At 38.1% G+C, this 18,348-nt stretch overlaps 1 protein-coding gene and 1 pseudogene across 1 annotated transcript in view; one reads left to right on the forward strand and one right to left on the reverse strand.

Annotated features, from left to right (window-relative positions):
* Positions 1 to 17,259, reverse strand: part of RRP1 (ribosomal RNA processing 1) — a 34,574-nt gene extending 17,315 nt beyond the window's left edge. The window contains exons 1-5 of the mRNA XM_027843594.1: positions 17,079 to 17,259; positions 12,649 to 12,731; positions 6,604 to 6,661; positions 2,360 to 2,445; positions 783 to 844 (exon numbers count right to left, since the gene is read on the reverse strand). Coding sequence (XP_027699395.1) covers positions 783 to 844; positions 2,360 to 2,445; positions 6,604 to 6,661; positions 12,649 to 12,731; positions 17,079 to 17,211 — 422 coding nt within the window. The 5' untranslated portion in view covers positions 17,212 to 17,259. The remainder of the gene's footprint in view (positions 1 to 782; positions 845 to 2,359; positions 2,446 to 6,603; positions 6,662 to 12,648; positions 12,732 to 17,078) is intronic.
* On the forward strand, positions 10,214 to 10,690 carry LOC114029263 (annotated as a pseudogene).
* Positions 17,260 to 18,348: the final 1,089 nt, after the last annotated feature.

Below are 18,348 nucleotides of genomic sequence, written 5' to 3' on the forward strand. Positions count from 1 at the left end.
AACGCCTTCCACTTAATTATTGGAAGTGTAGATTACCCAGAACTTTTCATTCCTTCCCTTCAACAGCCTGTTTACTGCTACCTCACTGCTCTTTATCGCCCCCATGCGGAGAATAGCAGAGATGGAAGATTTAATTTAGCTAATTTCCTTCTGCTGGGGTCAATTCATATTGTTGTTGTTGCACCTCAGGGCAGTGGCTATAGACACCAGGAAGCCTTCCAATCCAAAATTCCAACACCACCAAGCAAATATGGGGAGTAAGGTGATTAACAGCTGCTTAAGATGAGAGATAGACTATAAAAAGACAAACAGTCAATCACTTAGGTTGAGTATATGAAAATTTTAATTTTTACAAATAAAATTTGAGGTAGGCTCATAATAAGATTAGCTAACATTTATATAGCACTTAAGGTCTGCAAAGTGTTTTACATATATTATACCTCATTTGATCCTCAAAAAAAACCCTATAAGGTAGACATTATTATCTCCATTTTATAGATGAGGAAAATGTGACTCAGAAAGGTTAATTTATCATAATTTAGATTTGACTGATCCACGGTTTCCTAAAAATATTTCAGATCTTCCAACCCAAAATTCCAAACCCAACCATTTTGTGATCCCGTCTACCTTTAAATACATAAATAAATTGTACTTTAACAAAAAACAAACAAACAAACAGAAAACCTTTTAATCGCTGAACTAGTCGGTTATAAAATGAGTGCTTTGCTCTGGGGATTTCATTGTCTGACAGTATGAATCATTCTATAATAGAATTCACTGACCTTTCCTCCCATCCATTTCTTTTTAATGCCTCGAAGGACTGGTTCAGAAGCAGGCGCATTAGCTTTGATACAAAAGAAGAATTAGTAAATGAGAAATAAAAATATAAGCTTTACCACAAAGATAAAAAAAGGCAGGGTAGTTATCACCATGTGATTAGGATATCTATCTGATAGCTCCAACCTTCCCAGTGTTAAAAGTTTTAAGCTCATGGTCAGATATGAAAATTTTCCTTGTAACTAACATTGTAACTAAAGCAACAAGTATCAGTTTTCTTTCTGGAGGGAGGCTGGCTCCTCTTAAAACCTGGGAAAGAAACTTCTCATAAGCCTTTTTACTTAGCACCTAAACTCAACTGAGATTCTTCGGCAACTTTTTTCCTGACCAGGCCTCATATCTGGTAGCAGGATACTTAAGCTGCTTCCACAATTGCCTTTTACAATGAATTTTGTGCATTCACCTTTTCCATTTCACGCTATGTGGTCAACCACCAGAGGCTCCTAGATTAGGGCAGAATGCATCAATTTTGGCCACCTCACCCCAGCAAGAAGCATTCAATTTCTTTTCCCTTTTTTTTAAACTTTTTATTCATTTTAAACTTAAATACAAAATGAGAAAAGAAAAAAAAAACATTTCCATGTACACAGCAGAACACAAGAGAAGATTCAATACAAAACAATACATTTCCATTTCAAGAAAACCTATACATTAAATACTATACATTGTTTACAAAGCTACCCAGCTTTTCTCTGCTTCCTTCTAGGTTTTCTTTTGTTTTCTGCTGTACACTTTTTGCTTTTTTTCCCCTCCTCTCTCCCTTCCCCAAAGAAGGATACAATTAAAAGCAGACAGACACACACACACACACCCTATAAACATACACATATATACACTTCTACACATATATGTAAACTCATACTACACATATTTCTTTCTCTGGAGGTGGACAGTATATTCCTTCATAGGTCCTAGTCTTTCCATGTTTTTCTAAATAAACCAGCTCCTCATTTCCTACACCACAGCAGTATTTCAACATCAATCACAACCCAGCTGAGAGATTGTCTATGAAAGTTTTCCCCCTTTCTGCATTCTTTATATTCTTGGCTACACTGGTTTTATTTATACAAGAAATTTTTAATTTAAAATAACCAAAATTATCCATTTCATACTTCAACAATGATCTTGACTTATAATAAAATAGTTTATGGTCTGATACTGCTGAATCTCCTTCCTTTACATCTTTTTTCCCTGGTGTCTTTGAAATTCTGGACCTTTTGTTCTTCCAAATGAACTTTGTTATTATTTTTTCTAACTCAGTAAAATATTTTTTTTAGTAATTTAATTTGGATGGCATTGAATAAAGAGATTAACCAAGTAAGAAACATTCAGCTTCAAAGCACAGGTTATACTTCCCTAGAGGCAGAACAGCTATAGGCCATACCCCATTCCTCTTCTCAGCAATCACTATTAAAACGAAATAACAACTACGAGGCAGCCAACTAGGAAACTGAACCTCTCCCTAACACAAATACAGCCCGCCCCACTTTGCATGGGGAATGCGCGTGAGCCCATCTCTCACCGTGTAGAACTTATCCAAGCGCAATCGGTCTATTCCAATCCACTCACGGCTCATGGTTTGCCAAAAAGTCTGAACAAACAGGTGCTCTACAGCAGAACAAAGGAGAACACCAAGGATTATCAATAATCTGTAAAACAACTGATAGAAAATACTTTGATAATGAATGCACTGACCAATCATGACTTCAGAAGACTGATGGTGACGCATGACTGAGACACAGAACAATGAACACATTTTCAAACATGGCCAATGTGTTGATTTGTTTTGCTTGACTAGACTGATCTGTTACAAGAGAAGGAAGGGAGCAAGGGAGAGAATCCCTTGGAAGTAACAGCTATATAAAGAAGAGCATTAAAAAACCAATTTTTATAAAAAGGTGAACATAGTCTGCAATCTTGATTTATTCATTTTTTATTATCCTGTGACTTTTGATGTGTTTTCCTAAACAAGAAATAATCTTATAATAAAGGAGTAATATGAGGGAAAGTAGGAAAGAAAACAATGAATTTTATCAATGATAAAACCTCCCTGTGATACATGTAATTTCTTTATTTGTAGGCCACAGACAAGGAGTACAATGCTTCCCACTAACCATTCTTCAATACAACAAACTCACCGGGGCAAAGGATCTTATCAAGAAATTGAGTCATCGGGCAGCTAGTTGGCGCAGTGGATAGAGCACCAGCCCTGGAGTTGGGAGGACTCAAGTTCAAATACGGCCTCAGACACTAACACTCATTAGCTATGTGACTCTAGGCAAGTCACTTAACCCCAACTGCTTCACAAAAAAAGAAAAAGAAAAGAAAAAAAGAAATTGGGTCATCAACCTCCAACACCTTAAGGAATGAAAACAGATAAGCACATATTAACTGCCAAACTGGGGATACAAATATGTCCCCAAGGAGCTTATACTCTAATGGAGGAGACAACATATACAGGGGAATGGTAGCCAGAGAAGGGTGTTGTGGTCCGAGGGGATCCAACAAGGTTGATGAATAGAATAATCAGGAAGTTAATTCATAAGCCCTTTTTAGAGGCAAGGTTAAAGTTCTGAGATGGCCAATGGAAAGGTATAAATTTGGGATTTGGTGAGGGGGAAGGGATGAAGAAATAGTTGGCAACAGGGCAGAAAATGGCTAGGATACAGGTCAAATTGCCTGATCATGGAGTTTAGAGCTGAGTGTCTTAGCTTGTTACCTGTGTGACCCCAGAGGAAGAAGTCACTTCTCTGTAGGTCTCAGTTTCCTCAGTTATAAAATGAAGGGGTTAGACCAAAATGAATTCCAAGTTCCCCTCCACCTATAAGTATATGATATCACAATCTATCCACCTACATCTGGTATATACAAACCAGTTATCAATCTATCCAACAGGCCAAGAGCAGTCGTTAGACCTAGGTTATAAGAACGGGCACTCGTGAAAAGCACAGGAGTTTCCCTGTATCTATGTATAAGACAGTATTTGGGGGAGGAGGAAGTGAAGGGAAGAAGCTCATGTATAGAAGCAATCAAAATTTCAAAGATTGATAACTTCTCCATTAAAATTCTTTAAAATGTCTGCTTTGGGTGATGACTGACTAGGACAGAAGCTAAAAAAAAAACACAAAACACCTGAATAATGGAATATTCTGTCCTTCCAATAATAAAACTGACTAGGGCTTACATTAGTATCTCTAGTTCACCTTGTCTGTTACTTATGCTTCATGCTTTTATGTATGTATACCTGAAGCCATGGGTTTTATTGGCGGCTTCTTTCTTAGATTTTGTCTCCTATAAATTACTTGATATCTCTACTGTTACAAGCTTTCCCTACACTGTTGTTAGTCTCAATGGCATCTAGTTTGGTAGACAGATAAAGCAGTTTTAATTTTGCCTTTCTCTTATCTTTTTAGTTGAAAGCATTCTTGATTAGATTTTTAAAATATCAAGCAAATACATTTTTTTAACTAGCCCTTATAACAGTACATTATTCCTATACTGTAAGCGATGATCCAGAAAATGAAACTTCATCTGGACACACCATCTTGTTAACCAGGCATTCATTCCCCAAATTTACCTCTCTCTTCCTAAGTCTGTATTTAACTGATAGCAACAATGAAAACACCAAGTGGTTCCTTAAGATGACCTTCAGTTTCTTGCCCAGACCTCCAAAATCGTTAGCAACACTTTCTGGATTCCTTCCGCAGGGTCATAGGATTATAAATCTAGAGCTGGGGGTTCTCAACCCTTTCTTTGTCACCGCCAGTCTGGTGAAACTTTTGGAGCCCATCTCAAAATAATGTTTTTAAATGCACAGGTTTACAAATTTAAAAATTATACTGAAATAAATATGTAATTTTTTTAAGCATTTAAATTCCCAGACCCTAAAATCCATCCACAGGCCATGGACCCCCAGTTAAGAACCCCTGATGTAGAGCCAGCAGGGACCTCAGAGGACATCTTATCCAACTCACTTATTTTACAGTTGAAAAAACTGAAGCCCAGGGAAGTTAGATGACTTGCCAATATTATTCAGCCTCACGTAACAATAAAAAACAAATTGTAGTTATACTTGTTAAGTCTTGAGAGGTATCTGATCGTGTTTTGAATGCTTATCCCAGGAAAATGGTAGTATTACTACTAATATCAAGCTGGATTAAAAAAAAAAACAACACAAAAGCAAAACTCCTACATCAAATACTAACTACCACTGTTCACTTTAATTTATGATATCTTATTTTTACAAAAAAAAAAATTTTCTCAAAAATATTTTACCCACATCCCCTGTAATAAAGAAAGAAAGATAAAAAACAGTTTACATACTACTCCCAACACAATTCCACTGATTCTCACAGGACAGTATGAGGTCACCAAAAAAGCAGAGACAAAGCATCTGGGAGGCCTAGGCAAAGTTTCAAAATTATCTCCCTTGTGTTACTGTCTGCTGGAAATTTTAAGCCTTCATTATAAATGCATGCAACTTGACACACTACAATATACTTACATCCTACAGAGAACCTAATATTGCATGATGATCAACTATAAATGACTTAACTCTTCTCAGCAATACAATGATGCAAGACATTTTCAAAGGACTAATTAGAGAAAAGGCTCTCCATATCCAGAGAAATAACTGATGGAGTCTGAACACAGACCAAAGCATACCATTTTCACAGTTTGTTTTTTTTTTTTTTTGGTCTGTTCCTTCTTTCACAACACGACTAATATGAAAATATTTTACATGACTGAACATATATAACCTATATAAAACTGCTTACTACTTTAGGAAGGGGGAAAGGGTGGAGGGAGAAAATCTAGAACTCTAAATTTAAAAAAAAAAATGAATGTCAAGGGGCAGCTAGGTGATGAAAGTAGATAGCGCACCAGTCCTGGAGTCAAGAAGACCTGAGTTCAAATCTGGTCTCAGACATTTGACATTTACTAGCTGTGTGTCCCTGGGCAACTCATTTAACCCTTGATGGCCTTGCCGAAACAAAAACAAAAAAATGAGTGTTAAAAATTGTCTTTACATGTAATTGGAAAAAATGAAATAGTATTTCTAAAAATTATGTAAGAGGCAATATTAAAAACTGTCTCTCACTGCCAAGTCACTGGTTTCAAACTCAAATGCTAACAGAGCCACTAAACCTTACATTAGGATCCCTGCAGGCTGCATATTGACTTAGAAAAACATTTTAACACTATCTATATTCTGTTATATTTTTATTTTGTTAAACGTTTCTCAATTACATTTTAATCTGGAGTGTTGCTAGCTGAATACCCTAGGTAATCAATTACCTTGATTACACTTAAGTCCTGCTTCTAGTTATCAGTAGCTATGGTTTTTGACTACTATACCTACCTAAGGAGAACTGATGTAAAATCAGTATTTCCTGTGGCAAGAGTATCACCTGTTAATACCTTACTAAAAAGGAATATTATTCTTTTATAGTATTAATGCTTAAACAACAGACCAAGGCAACAAAGGTGTCAGGATTTCAATGGCAATTAGCCACATATAAATTAACCAGGAAAAAGAAGCAGTACAAACAAACAGAATTTAATCACATACTAAAATTCCACTGGCCTCTGAGAAATTCCACAGGTTCTGGCTGAGTCTTTCAAGTAGGAGGGAATCTATGAAATAGTTGTATTGATTGGCATAAATTTGAGAAGCTAGTTATTGATTGATTGATTAGTTCTGATCTACAAAGGTCTAAACTCAGCATTTAAAATACATCTTAAATAAGGTCACAATATACTTACGGGATTCTGTGTTCTGAAAAACATGAATGAGCTGGGAAATTGTATTTCCAAGTTCCTCCTGTGCAGGAAACAAACAAAAAAAAATTCCCCTGGTCACTACATGAATGTGGCTCTAATGAATGGGGGAAAAAAAAAGTAATTGTTTACTATATGACAAGCATTGTGCACAGAGCTAGTTCCTGTTCTCAAGAAGCTTACACTCTAAGTGAGGGAGACAACATATCAAAAAAGAACTCAGCTACGGGGAAAACAGAAAGGCCCAGCAGTCCTAAGGAGTCCTTGGGTTGCATTAGTACGTCAGATGACAGTGTCTGGGGGTCTGCAGGAAGAGAGGGAGAAGAGGGATGGTGACAGGGGGATAGGAAGGAAAGAATGGAGAAAGGAAGGAAGGAGTGAGAGAGGGAAAGAGGGAGGGAGGGAAGGAGTAAGGAAGAGAGATAAGAATTTTTAAAGAGCCTACTATGTAACCTATACATACAAAAACATTTACAGCAGCTCTTTGCAGTGGCAAAGAATTGGAAACTGAGGGGATGCCCATTAATTGGGGAATGGCTGAACAAGTTGTGGTATATGAATGTATTATAGTGCTATAAAAAAACGATGAAAGGGATTGTTTCAGAAAAACCTGAGAAAGCTTAAATGAACTGATGCAGAGTAAAGTGAACAGAACCAGGAGAGTATCATACATAGTAACAGCAATATTGTAATGACTATCAACTATGAAAGACTTACCTATCAATACAATGATTCTTGACAATTCCAAAGGAGTCATGACAAAAAATGCTATCTACCTCCAAAGAGAGAAACTAATGAACTCTGAATACAGACTGAAGCAGTTTTTAAATTTTATTTTTCCTGCCTTTTTTCTTTGCAACCTGGCTAATGTGGATATAGATTTTGCATGATATGTTTTCATATGCATGAAGGGCACCATATTTCTTGTCTTCTCAATGGGCTGAGGAGGGGGCGGAGTGAGAGAATTTCGAACTGATAATAAAAATTTTTTTTAAGGGCTTATGATGTATCAGGCACTGTGCTAAGCACTTTATATATATCTCACTTAATATACACAACAACCTCAGAAGGAAGGTGATGTTATAAGTCTCATTTTACAGTTGAGGAAAATGAGGCAAAGAAAGGTGTTTTTTTAAGTGATTTGCTCGAGGTCACACAGCTATCTAAGTGTCTGAGGCCTGATTTGAACCCCAGCCTTCCTGACTATAGGTCCAATGCTGTTACCTATTTACACCACTTAGCTAGCAGACTGTAGAGGTACCTAAACCTGGGACAGCAATAACAGAGAAAGAAAAGTATAGCCCAGTTAATGTATATTGATGCAAAAATTTTAAATAAAATGTTAGCAAGGAGATTACTGTAATATATCACAAAGATCATACACTATGACCATGTCAGATTTATGCCAGAAATGAAGGGCTGATTCAATATAAGGAAAACTAAAAGCATAAGTGACCATATCAATAATGATAACAAAAATTATATTATTATCTCAACATAGGCAGAAGAAGCTTTTGACAAAATACAACATTCATACCTTTAAAAACACTAGAAGGCATTGGAATCAATGAAGACTTTCTTAAAAATAATAATTACTATCTATCTAAAACCAAGAGCAAGCATTATCTGTAATGGGGATAAACTAGAAGCCTTCTCAACAAGATCAGTAGTGAAGCAAGAACGTCCATTATCACTACTATTATTCGATACTGTTCTAGAAATGATAGCTATAGCAATAAAACAAGATAGAAATTAAAGGAATAAAAACAGTCAATGAGGGAACAAAGTTATCATTCTTTGAAGATGATATGATGTCATACTTAAAGAACCCTAGAGAATCAACTAAAAATCTAGTTGAAACAATGAACAACTTTAGCAATGTTGCAGGATAGAAAATAAATCCACATAAATTGTTAGCATTTCTATATACTACCAACAAAACCCAGCAGCAAGAGATAGAAAGAGAAATTCTATTTAAAATAACTGCAGCCAACATAAAATATTTGAGTCTACCTGTCAAGACAAACCTAAGGATTATATGAACACAATTATAAAACACTTTTTACACAAATAAAGACAGTTCTAAACAAGTGGAGGAAAACAACAGTTCTACTTAAGTTAATTTACTTATTCAGTGCCATACCAATCAAACTACCAAAGAATTATTTTGTAGAGCTAGAAAAAAAAGTAATAAAATTCATCTGGAAGAACAAAAGGTCAATATCAAGGGAATCGACGAAAAAAAAATGTTAAGAAAAGCAGCCTATAAGTTCCAGATTTCAAACTATTCTACAAAGTAATAATCCTCAAAACAATCCGGTACTGGCTAAGTGGATCACTGGAATTGATAAGTGGTGGTGGATCACTGGAATAGATTAGGTACACAATACATAGTAGTAAAAAGACCACAGTAATCTAGTGTTTTATGAACACAAAGATCTATACTTTTGGGGTAAGAACTCAATATTTGACAAAAATTTCTGGGAAAACTGGAAAGCAATTTGGAAGAAGTTATGCATAGATCAACATCTCACACCACATACCAAGATAAGGTTCAAACGATAAATGATTTAGACATCAAGAGTGATATCATAAGTAAATTAGGGGAGCATGGAAAAAAATACCTTTCAGATCTATGAATAAGAGAGGAGTTTATGATCAAACAAGAGATAGTGGAGATTATGGGAAGTAAAACAGATAATTTTGATTACATGAAATTAAAAAACTTGCACAAACAAAATGAATACAGACAAAATTAGAAGGAAAACAAGAAAAAATGTGTGTGGGGGGCGGGTTTCCAGCAAGTTTCTCTGATAAAGGTCTCATTTCTCAACTATATAGGGAACTGAGCCAAATGTATAAAAATAAGAGCCATTCCCCAGTTGATAAATGGTCAAAATATATGAAAAGGCAGCTTTCAAAAAAAATCAAAGCTATTAATAGTCACATGAAAAAATACTCTAAATCACTGATAAGAGAAATGCAAATTAAAATGATTCTGAAATATTACCCTACACCTATCAGATTGGCTAATACAACAGAAAAGGAAAATGACAAAAGCTGGAGGAAATGTGGCAAAACTGGGACACTAATGCACTGCTGGAGTTGTGAAGGAGTCCAATCACTCTGGAGAACAATTTGGAATTATAGCAAAAGTGCTATAAAATTGTGCATATCCTTTGTCCAAGGGCTTCCTAGTCAAAGAAAAAATACTGCAAGCAGCTAGAAAGAATTCAAATATAGCTCATAGCCAGGATCACACACAATTAAGAAGTCACTGCTATAAAAGGAACAAAGAACTTGGAATACTATATTCCAGAAGGCAAAAGATACACGTTTACGGTAAAAAATTAATTAACCAGTAAAACAGAATATAATCCTACAGGGGGAGACAAATGGACCCTTAATGAAGTAAGAGCATTTCCAAATATTCCTGATGAAAATACCAGAATTTTGAAGTTCAAACACAGGAGTGAAGAGAAACATAAAAAGGTAAATATGCATGAACAAGGACTAAATAAGGATAAAATGCTTACATTGAAATATGAGGATATGACTTTCCACCAGCGCCACCATATTCCAGTGAGTTGCCAAAATGATGAACACAAAAGGAAAAAGGAGAGGGACATGATACATGTTTTCGAGGCCCTTTTGAATACATGGTGTTGTCCCTCTGGCTACGTATATGCAAATATACAAGAAAGGTGATATTGTAGATATGAAGGGCATGAGCACAGTTCAGCAAGGAATGCCCCACAAATGTTACCATGGCAAGACTGGATGGGTCTATAATGTTACTCAACATGCTGTAGGCATTGGTGTAAACAAACAGGTTAAGGGCAAGATTCCAGCCAAGAGAATTAATGTGTGTATTGAGCATAAGCATTCTAAGAGCAGAGATAGCTTCCTGAAGCGGGTAAAGGAAAATGACCAGAAGAAGGAAGCCAAAGAAAAAGGTACTTGGGTTCAACTGAAGCGCCAACCTGCTCCACCCAGAGAAGCACAACTTGTGAGAACCAATGGCAAGGAACCTGAGCTGCTGGAACCAATCCCCTACGAGTTCATGACATAAATGGTGTAAACTAAAAACAATAAAAAAATTCTTGGGTTAAAAAAAGAAAGACATGAGGATATGAAATGTGTCACCTCTAAACTCATTATCATCAGGGATCACAGAGAGAGTCTAATTAGACAACCATCGTAAGTGGTTCAATTATATGATTATATTTCTTTCTGACAATTGGGGTTAAGTGACTTGCCCAGGGTCACACACCTAGTAAGTGTCAAGTGTTTGGTCTTAGGCCAGATTTGATCTCAGGTCCTCCTGACTTCAGGGCCAGTGCTCTATCTACTGCACCACCTAGCTACCCTTAATTATATGACAATCTTAAGAAGAGAAAGAGTGAAACAGGTATATACTGGGGAGGAAGGGTAGGATGGAAGGAACATTACAGAAAATCATATCATGTTATCAGAGTGCATAAATAAATATTTATACAAACAAGGAAGAGGGAATGGGACAGAAGGTGGGGGTGGGAATCGCTGACACTTGTACCTCACTCTCATCTGAACTGGTCAAAGGAGGAAAAAATAAACCCACTCAAACAGAGTTGGGTATAAGGATACATTTTGCTCAAAAGAAAAACAAGAGAGAAAGCGAAGAGGAAATTATAGGGAGAGTATATTAAGGATTAATCCTAAACAAAATAATTCCTAAGGACATACAAAATTATTTATAACTCTTTTTGCAGTAGCATAGTATGGGAATCCCAGGAGGTACTCATGAATTGAGGAATGGTTAAACAAGCGGTGGTGTACAAATGTGATGGAATATTCTCGTGCTGTAAGAAATGATGAAGGGGATGGTTTCAAAGAGACCTAGAAAAAGTTTTATGAACTGATGCTGAGTGAAGTAACAGAACCAGGAATGTATACAACAATGTTGAAAATATAACAGTTAAAGAATTAGGAACTCTGATCAATGTAATGACCAAATTAAGATTCCAGAGGTCTAATGCTATCCATCTCTTGATAGAGAGTTAAGACCCAGAGCACAGAATGACATGGACACAGAATGGCCAACATGGACATTTGTTTTTCTTGACTTCACATTTGTAACGAGATCTTATTTTTCCTTCCTTCTCAAGGGAAGGGTTGGGGGGAGGCAGATAAGGCAGATTTTTGCTGATTGAAAAAATATATGTAATTTTTAAATGCCTAGAAGAGAATGAAAGGAAGTTCAAAAGAAATACAAGGAAGCAGAGAAGCATAAAACAGAATGAATTTATTATAGACTTTAAACAAATTCAAGCTGTACCCAAGATATTTGCAGTTTCATGTACAATCTTTTTTCTTTTTCATATTCATTTGCTGGTGTTTGCTGAGTTCAGAACAACTGTGTGTGTGTGTGTGTGTGTGTGTGTGTGTGTGTGAGAGAGAGAGAGAGAGAGAGAGAGAATGAGTGAGTGAGACCAAACAAAGCATATTAATTAGTGTAAGCTGAAGATAAACATTTGTGGACCTGGAATAAGAATGGTTTCAGTGGCACCTTGAGGGAGGCTATTTATATCAGGGCTCAAGGCAATACTGAAAAGCAGAAGATATTTCTTTGTACTTTTCCATCTCCCTTTCTGATTCTTGTCCCCTACTTTGGGCTCAACACTAACTACACCTTTCCCCTAAAGTGTTAAATGTTCCAAAATCATCTATGACATAATGGAAAGGATTTAATCTAAATCTAAGAGGTTTAAATCTAAGCTCTAATATTTATTACCTATGTGACCTTGGACAAGTGACTTAACCTTCCTGGGCGCCTCAGTTCCTTCTTCTACAAAACAAGAAAGTTGAACTAATTCTATAAGAATATTCTAAAATACCAGTCATTCCAGATGTATAGAAAACTAATGATGCTGGCAATTATGACCCAATTTCTCTCCCTGCACTAACATAAGTATTGATCACCCTGGAAACTACTGGCAGACTGCTTCCAAATGTCCCTAATTCAACCCAAACTAAGAAATAGGATCTCACCTGTAGGAGAGGTTTGTCCTGCATCCACATACAGTAGAAAAGCCCTTTCCATATTTTTAGCAATTCTTCATGATTGAAACCACCTAAACAAAAACAAAAATGACATTTAAATTTCATTGGTCCAACCTTTCATATCTCTATATCTATATGTATATATAAAAATCAAAATTAAGAAGTTACCATAACATAATGAGGAATCACACAAACACCACAAAAGCAACACTTAATGAATAAATGCTGTCTTCACAAAAGAAAACATCAAGATTTTAAAATGTCAGTTTCGTAGGCATCTAGATGGTACAGTGAATTGAGTGTTAAGACTTGGAGTCAGGAAGATTTAAATTTGAACCTGACTTTAGCTGCTTACTATCTCTCTGTTACCCTAGGCAAGTCACTTAACCTCTTAGCCCTCAGTTTCTTCCTTTGTAAAATGAAATAACATCACCTACACCACACAATCAAACGAGATAATACATCTAGAGGTATCTGAAAACCTTAAGCAATATAAAGTTTTACTACTATTTCCTGTTTACAAATGAATAGAACTCATTAGAGAACGATTTTCATACTCCTCACTCCAAGCTGATCCCAAATTCATTCAGAGTAAAAATTGAAGGTTTTTTTCCTAATCTTGGAACATATAATCAGCAATATGACTCTACATTAAATATAGCAAAATGGCCTTAACACTAGAATGGCAGAATAGCCCTTCTGCATTTGGTGGTAATTCAAATTCAACTGAATTCAAGTTCAATGCAAACATTAAGTATTTATTACTTGCAAAGCACTTTGCTAGGTACTGCAATACGAAGACAAAATGTTCCCGAAGACAGATTATAGCCTTCTGATGAGGACACAATATGTACACAGATAAACATAATATAAAGCAGGAAAAGGCTGGCTAGTACTGTAGGAAAATTTGATGAGGGACTGAACACTCATGGTTGGGAAAAAACAGGAAAGACTTCACAGAAGAGGTGGCATCTAAGCTAAGACTTGGTAGAGACTTAAAAAATACATCAGTGATACTCTTCTGTATCACTATCACTATCCTCCCTCTTCACACCAATTCAGAAAGACAGAATTGATGAGAGAGCGAATTCCATATATAAGGAAATACGATAGAGACAGAGAGCTACAGACGGAGAGATAAAGCATTTGTTAAGTGCTTACTATGCACAGTATACCATGTTAAGCTTGTAGATAAAAACACAACTAAGACATTCTCTGACGCTTACATTTTAATGCAGGCATGTAACACACAAAAGGAAGCAAAAGTGGGAAGTAAGAGACCAGCAGCATAGTTTGGAGCTGATGGTTAGGAAGTGAGGTAAAAAGGTTTGGTTCCGGGCAAGATAAATTGAAAACCTAGCTATCAGGGTGCAGGGTGCCATATGAAAAAAAAAAGTTCCAAAAAATTAATGATTAGAGAAATGTAAATTAAAATAACTCTGAGGTTTGATTCACACCCATTGGTTGGCAAAAATAACAAAAAAGGAAAATGATAATTGTTGGAAGGGCCATGGGAAGGCAGGGACACTAATGTACTGATGGTTAAACAGTAAACTGATTAATTCCACCATTCTGGAAAGCAATTTAGACTTATATCCTCAAAGTGCCCTTTGATCCAGGGATAGCACCACTAGATCAAGGACAAGGGGAATATTGTTATGAATTATGAAGAACTGGAAACCAAGGTGGGTTCACATCAACTGGGGAATGGCTAAACAAAATTATGGTTTTGAATGAAATGAATTACTTCAATGGAAGCAATGACCTCTTGAAGTAGGTGACAGCTGAGCTGAGTTGAGGAAGCTACGCAGTTGAACAGACAGAGGTGAGAAGGAAGGTAAAGTATTCTAGGTATTGAGACTTAGCCTATGGAAAGAAAAAGACTATTTCTAAGAAACTCTAGTCTCTGATCTGTTTTCCAAAAAGGAAACAAAAAGGTAGAAGGCAGCAGCTAGGAAATAAAGCAGAAACCACTCCCCCTACACTCTATCCCACCCCTGGGCTTGTCAAGGCAAACATAGCTTATCCACCACGTACTTCTGAAAGTCATCATTTTCTGCTCCTTCAGAGACAGGGAGTGAAGGAACTGCTACCCCTCCCAAACCCTTCCCTTCAGTCTGAAAGTCCAAGACAGAAAAAGAGAAAAAGGAAAAACCAAGGAAGACTCGGTTCATATTCCCTGATGGACTGAAGAGGCAGCATGGTACAAGGCATGTATCAAATGGCTCTGAAATCAGAGAATGTGGTTTCAAAACCTGCCTCTGCAGCATACTACTTTTTGTGTGACCCGGAAAAGCCACAATCTTCTTGTTCAACTTGCTCTATAAAAAATTAGGCCTACATAGCTTCTGAGAAACCTTTTCAAAGCTTGGAGCTATGAAGATATGATCACATTGCCAAGTATGTTGGGAAAAGCTCATCTGCAGGGGACCAGAGGAATTCCCCTGTCCTTTCAGCAAAGGCTAGGACTATAGCCTCATCTCCCTCCACAGCAAATCCCTGAACTGTAGTCTCAACAAACTGATTGGCCAGGAAGGATGGAGAAGTGTCTCATTAAATTTATTAGGGGATTTCCCTAATCACCCCTCTAATTGTTTTCTGGGGCATCAAATAAAAATGAGGTGTAGAACACATTGTTCCCTATCCCCAATTCTGTAGTTACCTGGGGATCTTGGGGGACGGGTATCAAACAGCTGTCCAGTTCTTGAATTCTATTTTGTCCTAAAGGTCATTAGCTTTAAGATATATGGTACCTTAATAATACTATAAGCAGCCCCTTCCCTCTTCTGACATTGCCACCATCCTGAAGTCTGAATTACTATAATAGTTAGTCAGTTGGCCAGTCAACAAACATTTATTAAGCACTTATGTGTAGGACACAAATGCAAAGACAGATCACCTTCAAGGAACTCACATTCCTAATGGAAGAGATAACATGCATAACAACTATGTATCATACAAAACATATGAAATGAAAAGGGACAGCCTTCTCCCTCCTCCTCCTCTCACCTATCAAAGTGATCTTTCAGGAGTACAGGTCTCACCTGCACATCAGACACCCCTAAGTGAATAAAATCCAGTGGCTCCCTATTAGCTTTAAGATCAAATAAAAAATCCTCTCTGGTTCTTAAAGTCCCCTGACCCCTTAGTATCTTTCAGGTACTCCACAATCCAGTAACAATGGCTTCTCTGCTGTTACTCTCTCCCCACTGGCATTTTAAAAGACTGTGTCTCATGCATGAAATTTTCTTACTCCTTATGTCTGTTTCCTGGCCTGCCTCTTTAAGTCCTAGCTCAAAAAAAAAAAAAATCCCTGCTGTGTGATCCCGCGCAAGTCACTTAACCTGTCTCAGTCTCTTCATCTGTAAAATGGGGATAACAGCACCGACCTCCCTGAGTTATTGAGAGGATAAAAAAGAGATATTTGTAAAGAATTTTGCAAACCTTCAAGTGCTATATAAATGCTAGCTTTTATCATTATTATCTTCAACATCAACACCATCACAGGAAACTTATCTTGAATACTCTAAATGCTTTGTGCCCCTCTGGATTTTGTTTGATTTGCCTTTCTTTAAATCTGCAGCACTTAGTACACCACCTGGCACATAGTAGGCACTTAATATGATGGCTATTTCCAATTTATCTTTATAGGCGTTTGTACATGGCTGCTTCCATGTTGTGTCCTCTGCCCCAACTTAGACTGAAAGTTTCTTGAGATCAGGGACAGTTTTTTTGACATCCACTGTATTCTGAAGAACAGCACCTGGCACATAGTAGGGGCTTAATAAATGCTTGTTGATTGTCTGACTCATAACTGCCATTTTATGATCTTTGTTTAGGAAATCACATATTTTCCCCATTAGAAAGCTAACCAAAAAACAATAACGCATTTTTTATGTTGCTAGCCCGTGACTCCACCACCTCTATTTTGGAAAATGGGCACCAGTGCCATGAGATAAAACGCCCCCAGACTCTATCGATGGCATCCTCATCGCAGACTTGGGGGTGAAAGAACAATGACTTGAAAGGGAATTCAGAAGACGCGAGTTCTAATCCCCACTCAGCTGCTCAGTAACTAAAGACTTCGGAAAAGTCATTTAGCCCTGCGAGGTCTACGGAAGCAACCAGAGAGGGAGAGACTAAATCTTTATAATAAGAGCCTAAGGATGAGCCTCCCTAACCAACAGTCACATCCGTCGGAAAGACCCCAAACCTGGTCTGGGATGGTGACCTCAGAGGCCGCCCCGAAGAAGCCCCGGGGCCCCCCGCCCGCCCCCGCAGGCCCCCCCCCCCCCCCCCGCCTCCCGCTCCGACCACAGACCCCCCCCGGCTCCCTTCGGCCCCCCCCACTCCCTCCTCCTTCCCCGCGGCGGCCCCGGCCCACGTGCCGCCGCCGCTCAGCCCTCCGGAGGCCCCACCTGAGGCGGCTCCGGTCTTGGCGCGGATGTATCTCCGGAGCTTCCTCACCGCACGGTCTCGGGTCGTCTTCTCGTTGCCGGCCAGCCGCTGCGCTAGCTGGATTTCCGAGGGAAGCGCCGGGGCCGGAGACATGATGGCGAATAGCTCACGCAGCGCCTGGGAAACGAAGCGCGATGAAGAGATGTCAGCGCCGTTTTATGACGTCACAGCGTCCCCGGCGCGACGTCGCGTTGGGAAGCGAGGGCGCCACCTGCAGGGTAGCCTCCGGAACGTGGAACTGCTGTGCCTGGGAGGAGGGCGACCTCCGAAGGCCGATTCCACATTCAGTCTACAAGTAGACTCGTGCTAATTTGCTACATTTGGGCAGTTAGAGAGGATTGCGGTCTGTATTTCTGACCGTTATTCTCACTTTTCCTACTGCAGAAGCTTCGTAAATCCAAGGCAGACACAATGTTGGGTTAGCAAAAATGGAGCACATGACTTAAGAAAAACCTGGAAAGACTTGTATGGTCTGATGCTGAGTGAAGTGAGGAGAACCAAGAGAACGTTGTACACAACAACAGCCACGTTGTGCGATGACTAATATTGATAGACTGAGCCCTTCTCAGCAATGCAAGGACCTGAGACATCTCCAAAGGCCTCGTGATGGAGGCTGCTATCCACATCCAAAGAAAGAACTATGGAGTTTGAATGCAGATCGAAACATACTATTTGCTATTTTTTTTCTTCTGTTGAGTTTTGTTTCCTCTTTCTAGTGGTTCCTCCTATTGGTTCTAATTCTTACTTGCAACATCACTAATGTTAAAATAGGTCTAATAGGAATGTATATGTATAGCCTATATCAGATTGTGCGCTGTCCTGGGGAGGGAGGTGGGGAGGAAGGGGGAGAAGAAAGAAAAAAAAAATGGAGCACAGCTTCTCCCACAATACTATGTTGGCCGGAGAATCTTAATTCATGTTGATTGAATTGAATTGGCCAATAAATCCACACTAAAGGCCTCCTCTCAGAAAGTCTTAGTGCCGTTGCCAGCTCAGTGAAATCCTCCATTATCAACTGCTACTAATTTCAGAGGAGTTATTAAATCAAATCTCTCAGAGACCCTTGTGATCACTGATCATAGGATCATAAATTTTGAAATACTAATTCATTTATGTCCCTTCTTCAAGTCACACTTATCTATTGGCAAATAACTTTGGTATATATATACATGTACATATGTATATACGTATACCTTGTGCATGGCAGATAGGTGGTTCAGTGGTTAGAAG

This window comes from Vombatus ursinus, unplaced genomic scaffold, assembly GCF_900497805.2.
Source record: "Vombatus ursinus unplaced genomic scaffold, bare-nosed wombat genome assembly UNPS02014924.1, whole genome shotgun sequence".
NCBI lineage: Eukaryota > Metazoa > Chordata > Mammalia > Diprotodontia > Vombatidae > Vombatus > Vombatus ursinus.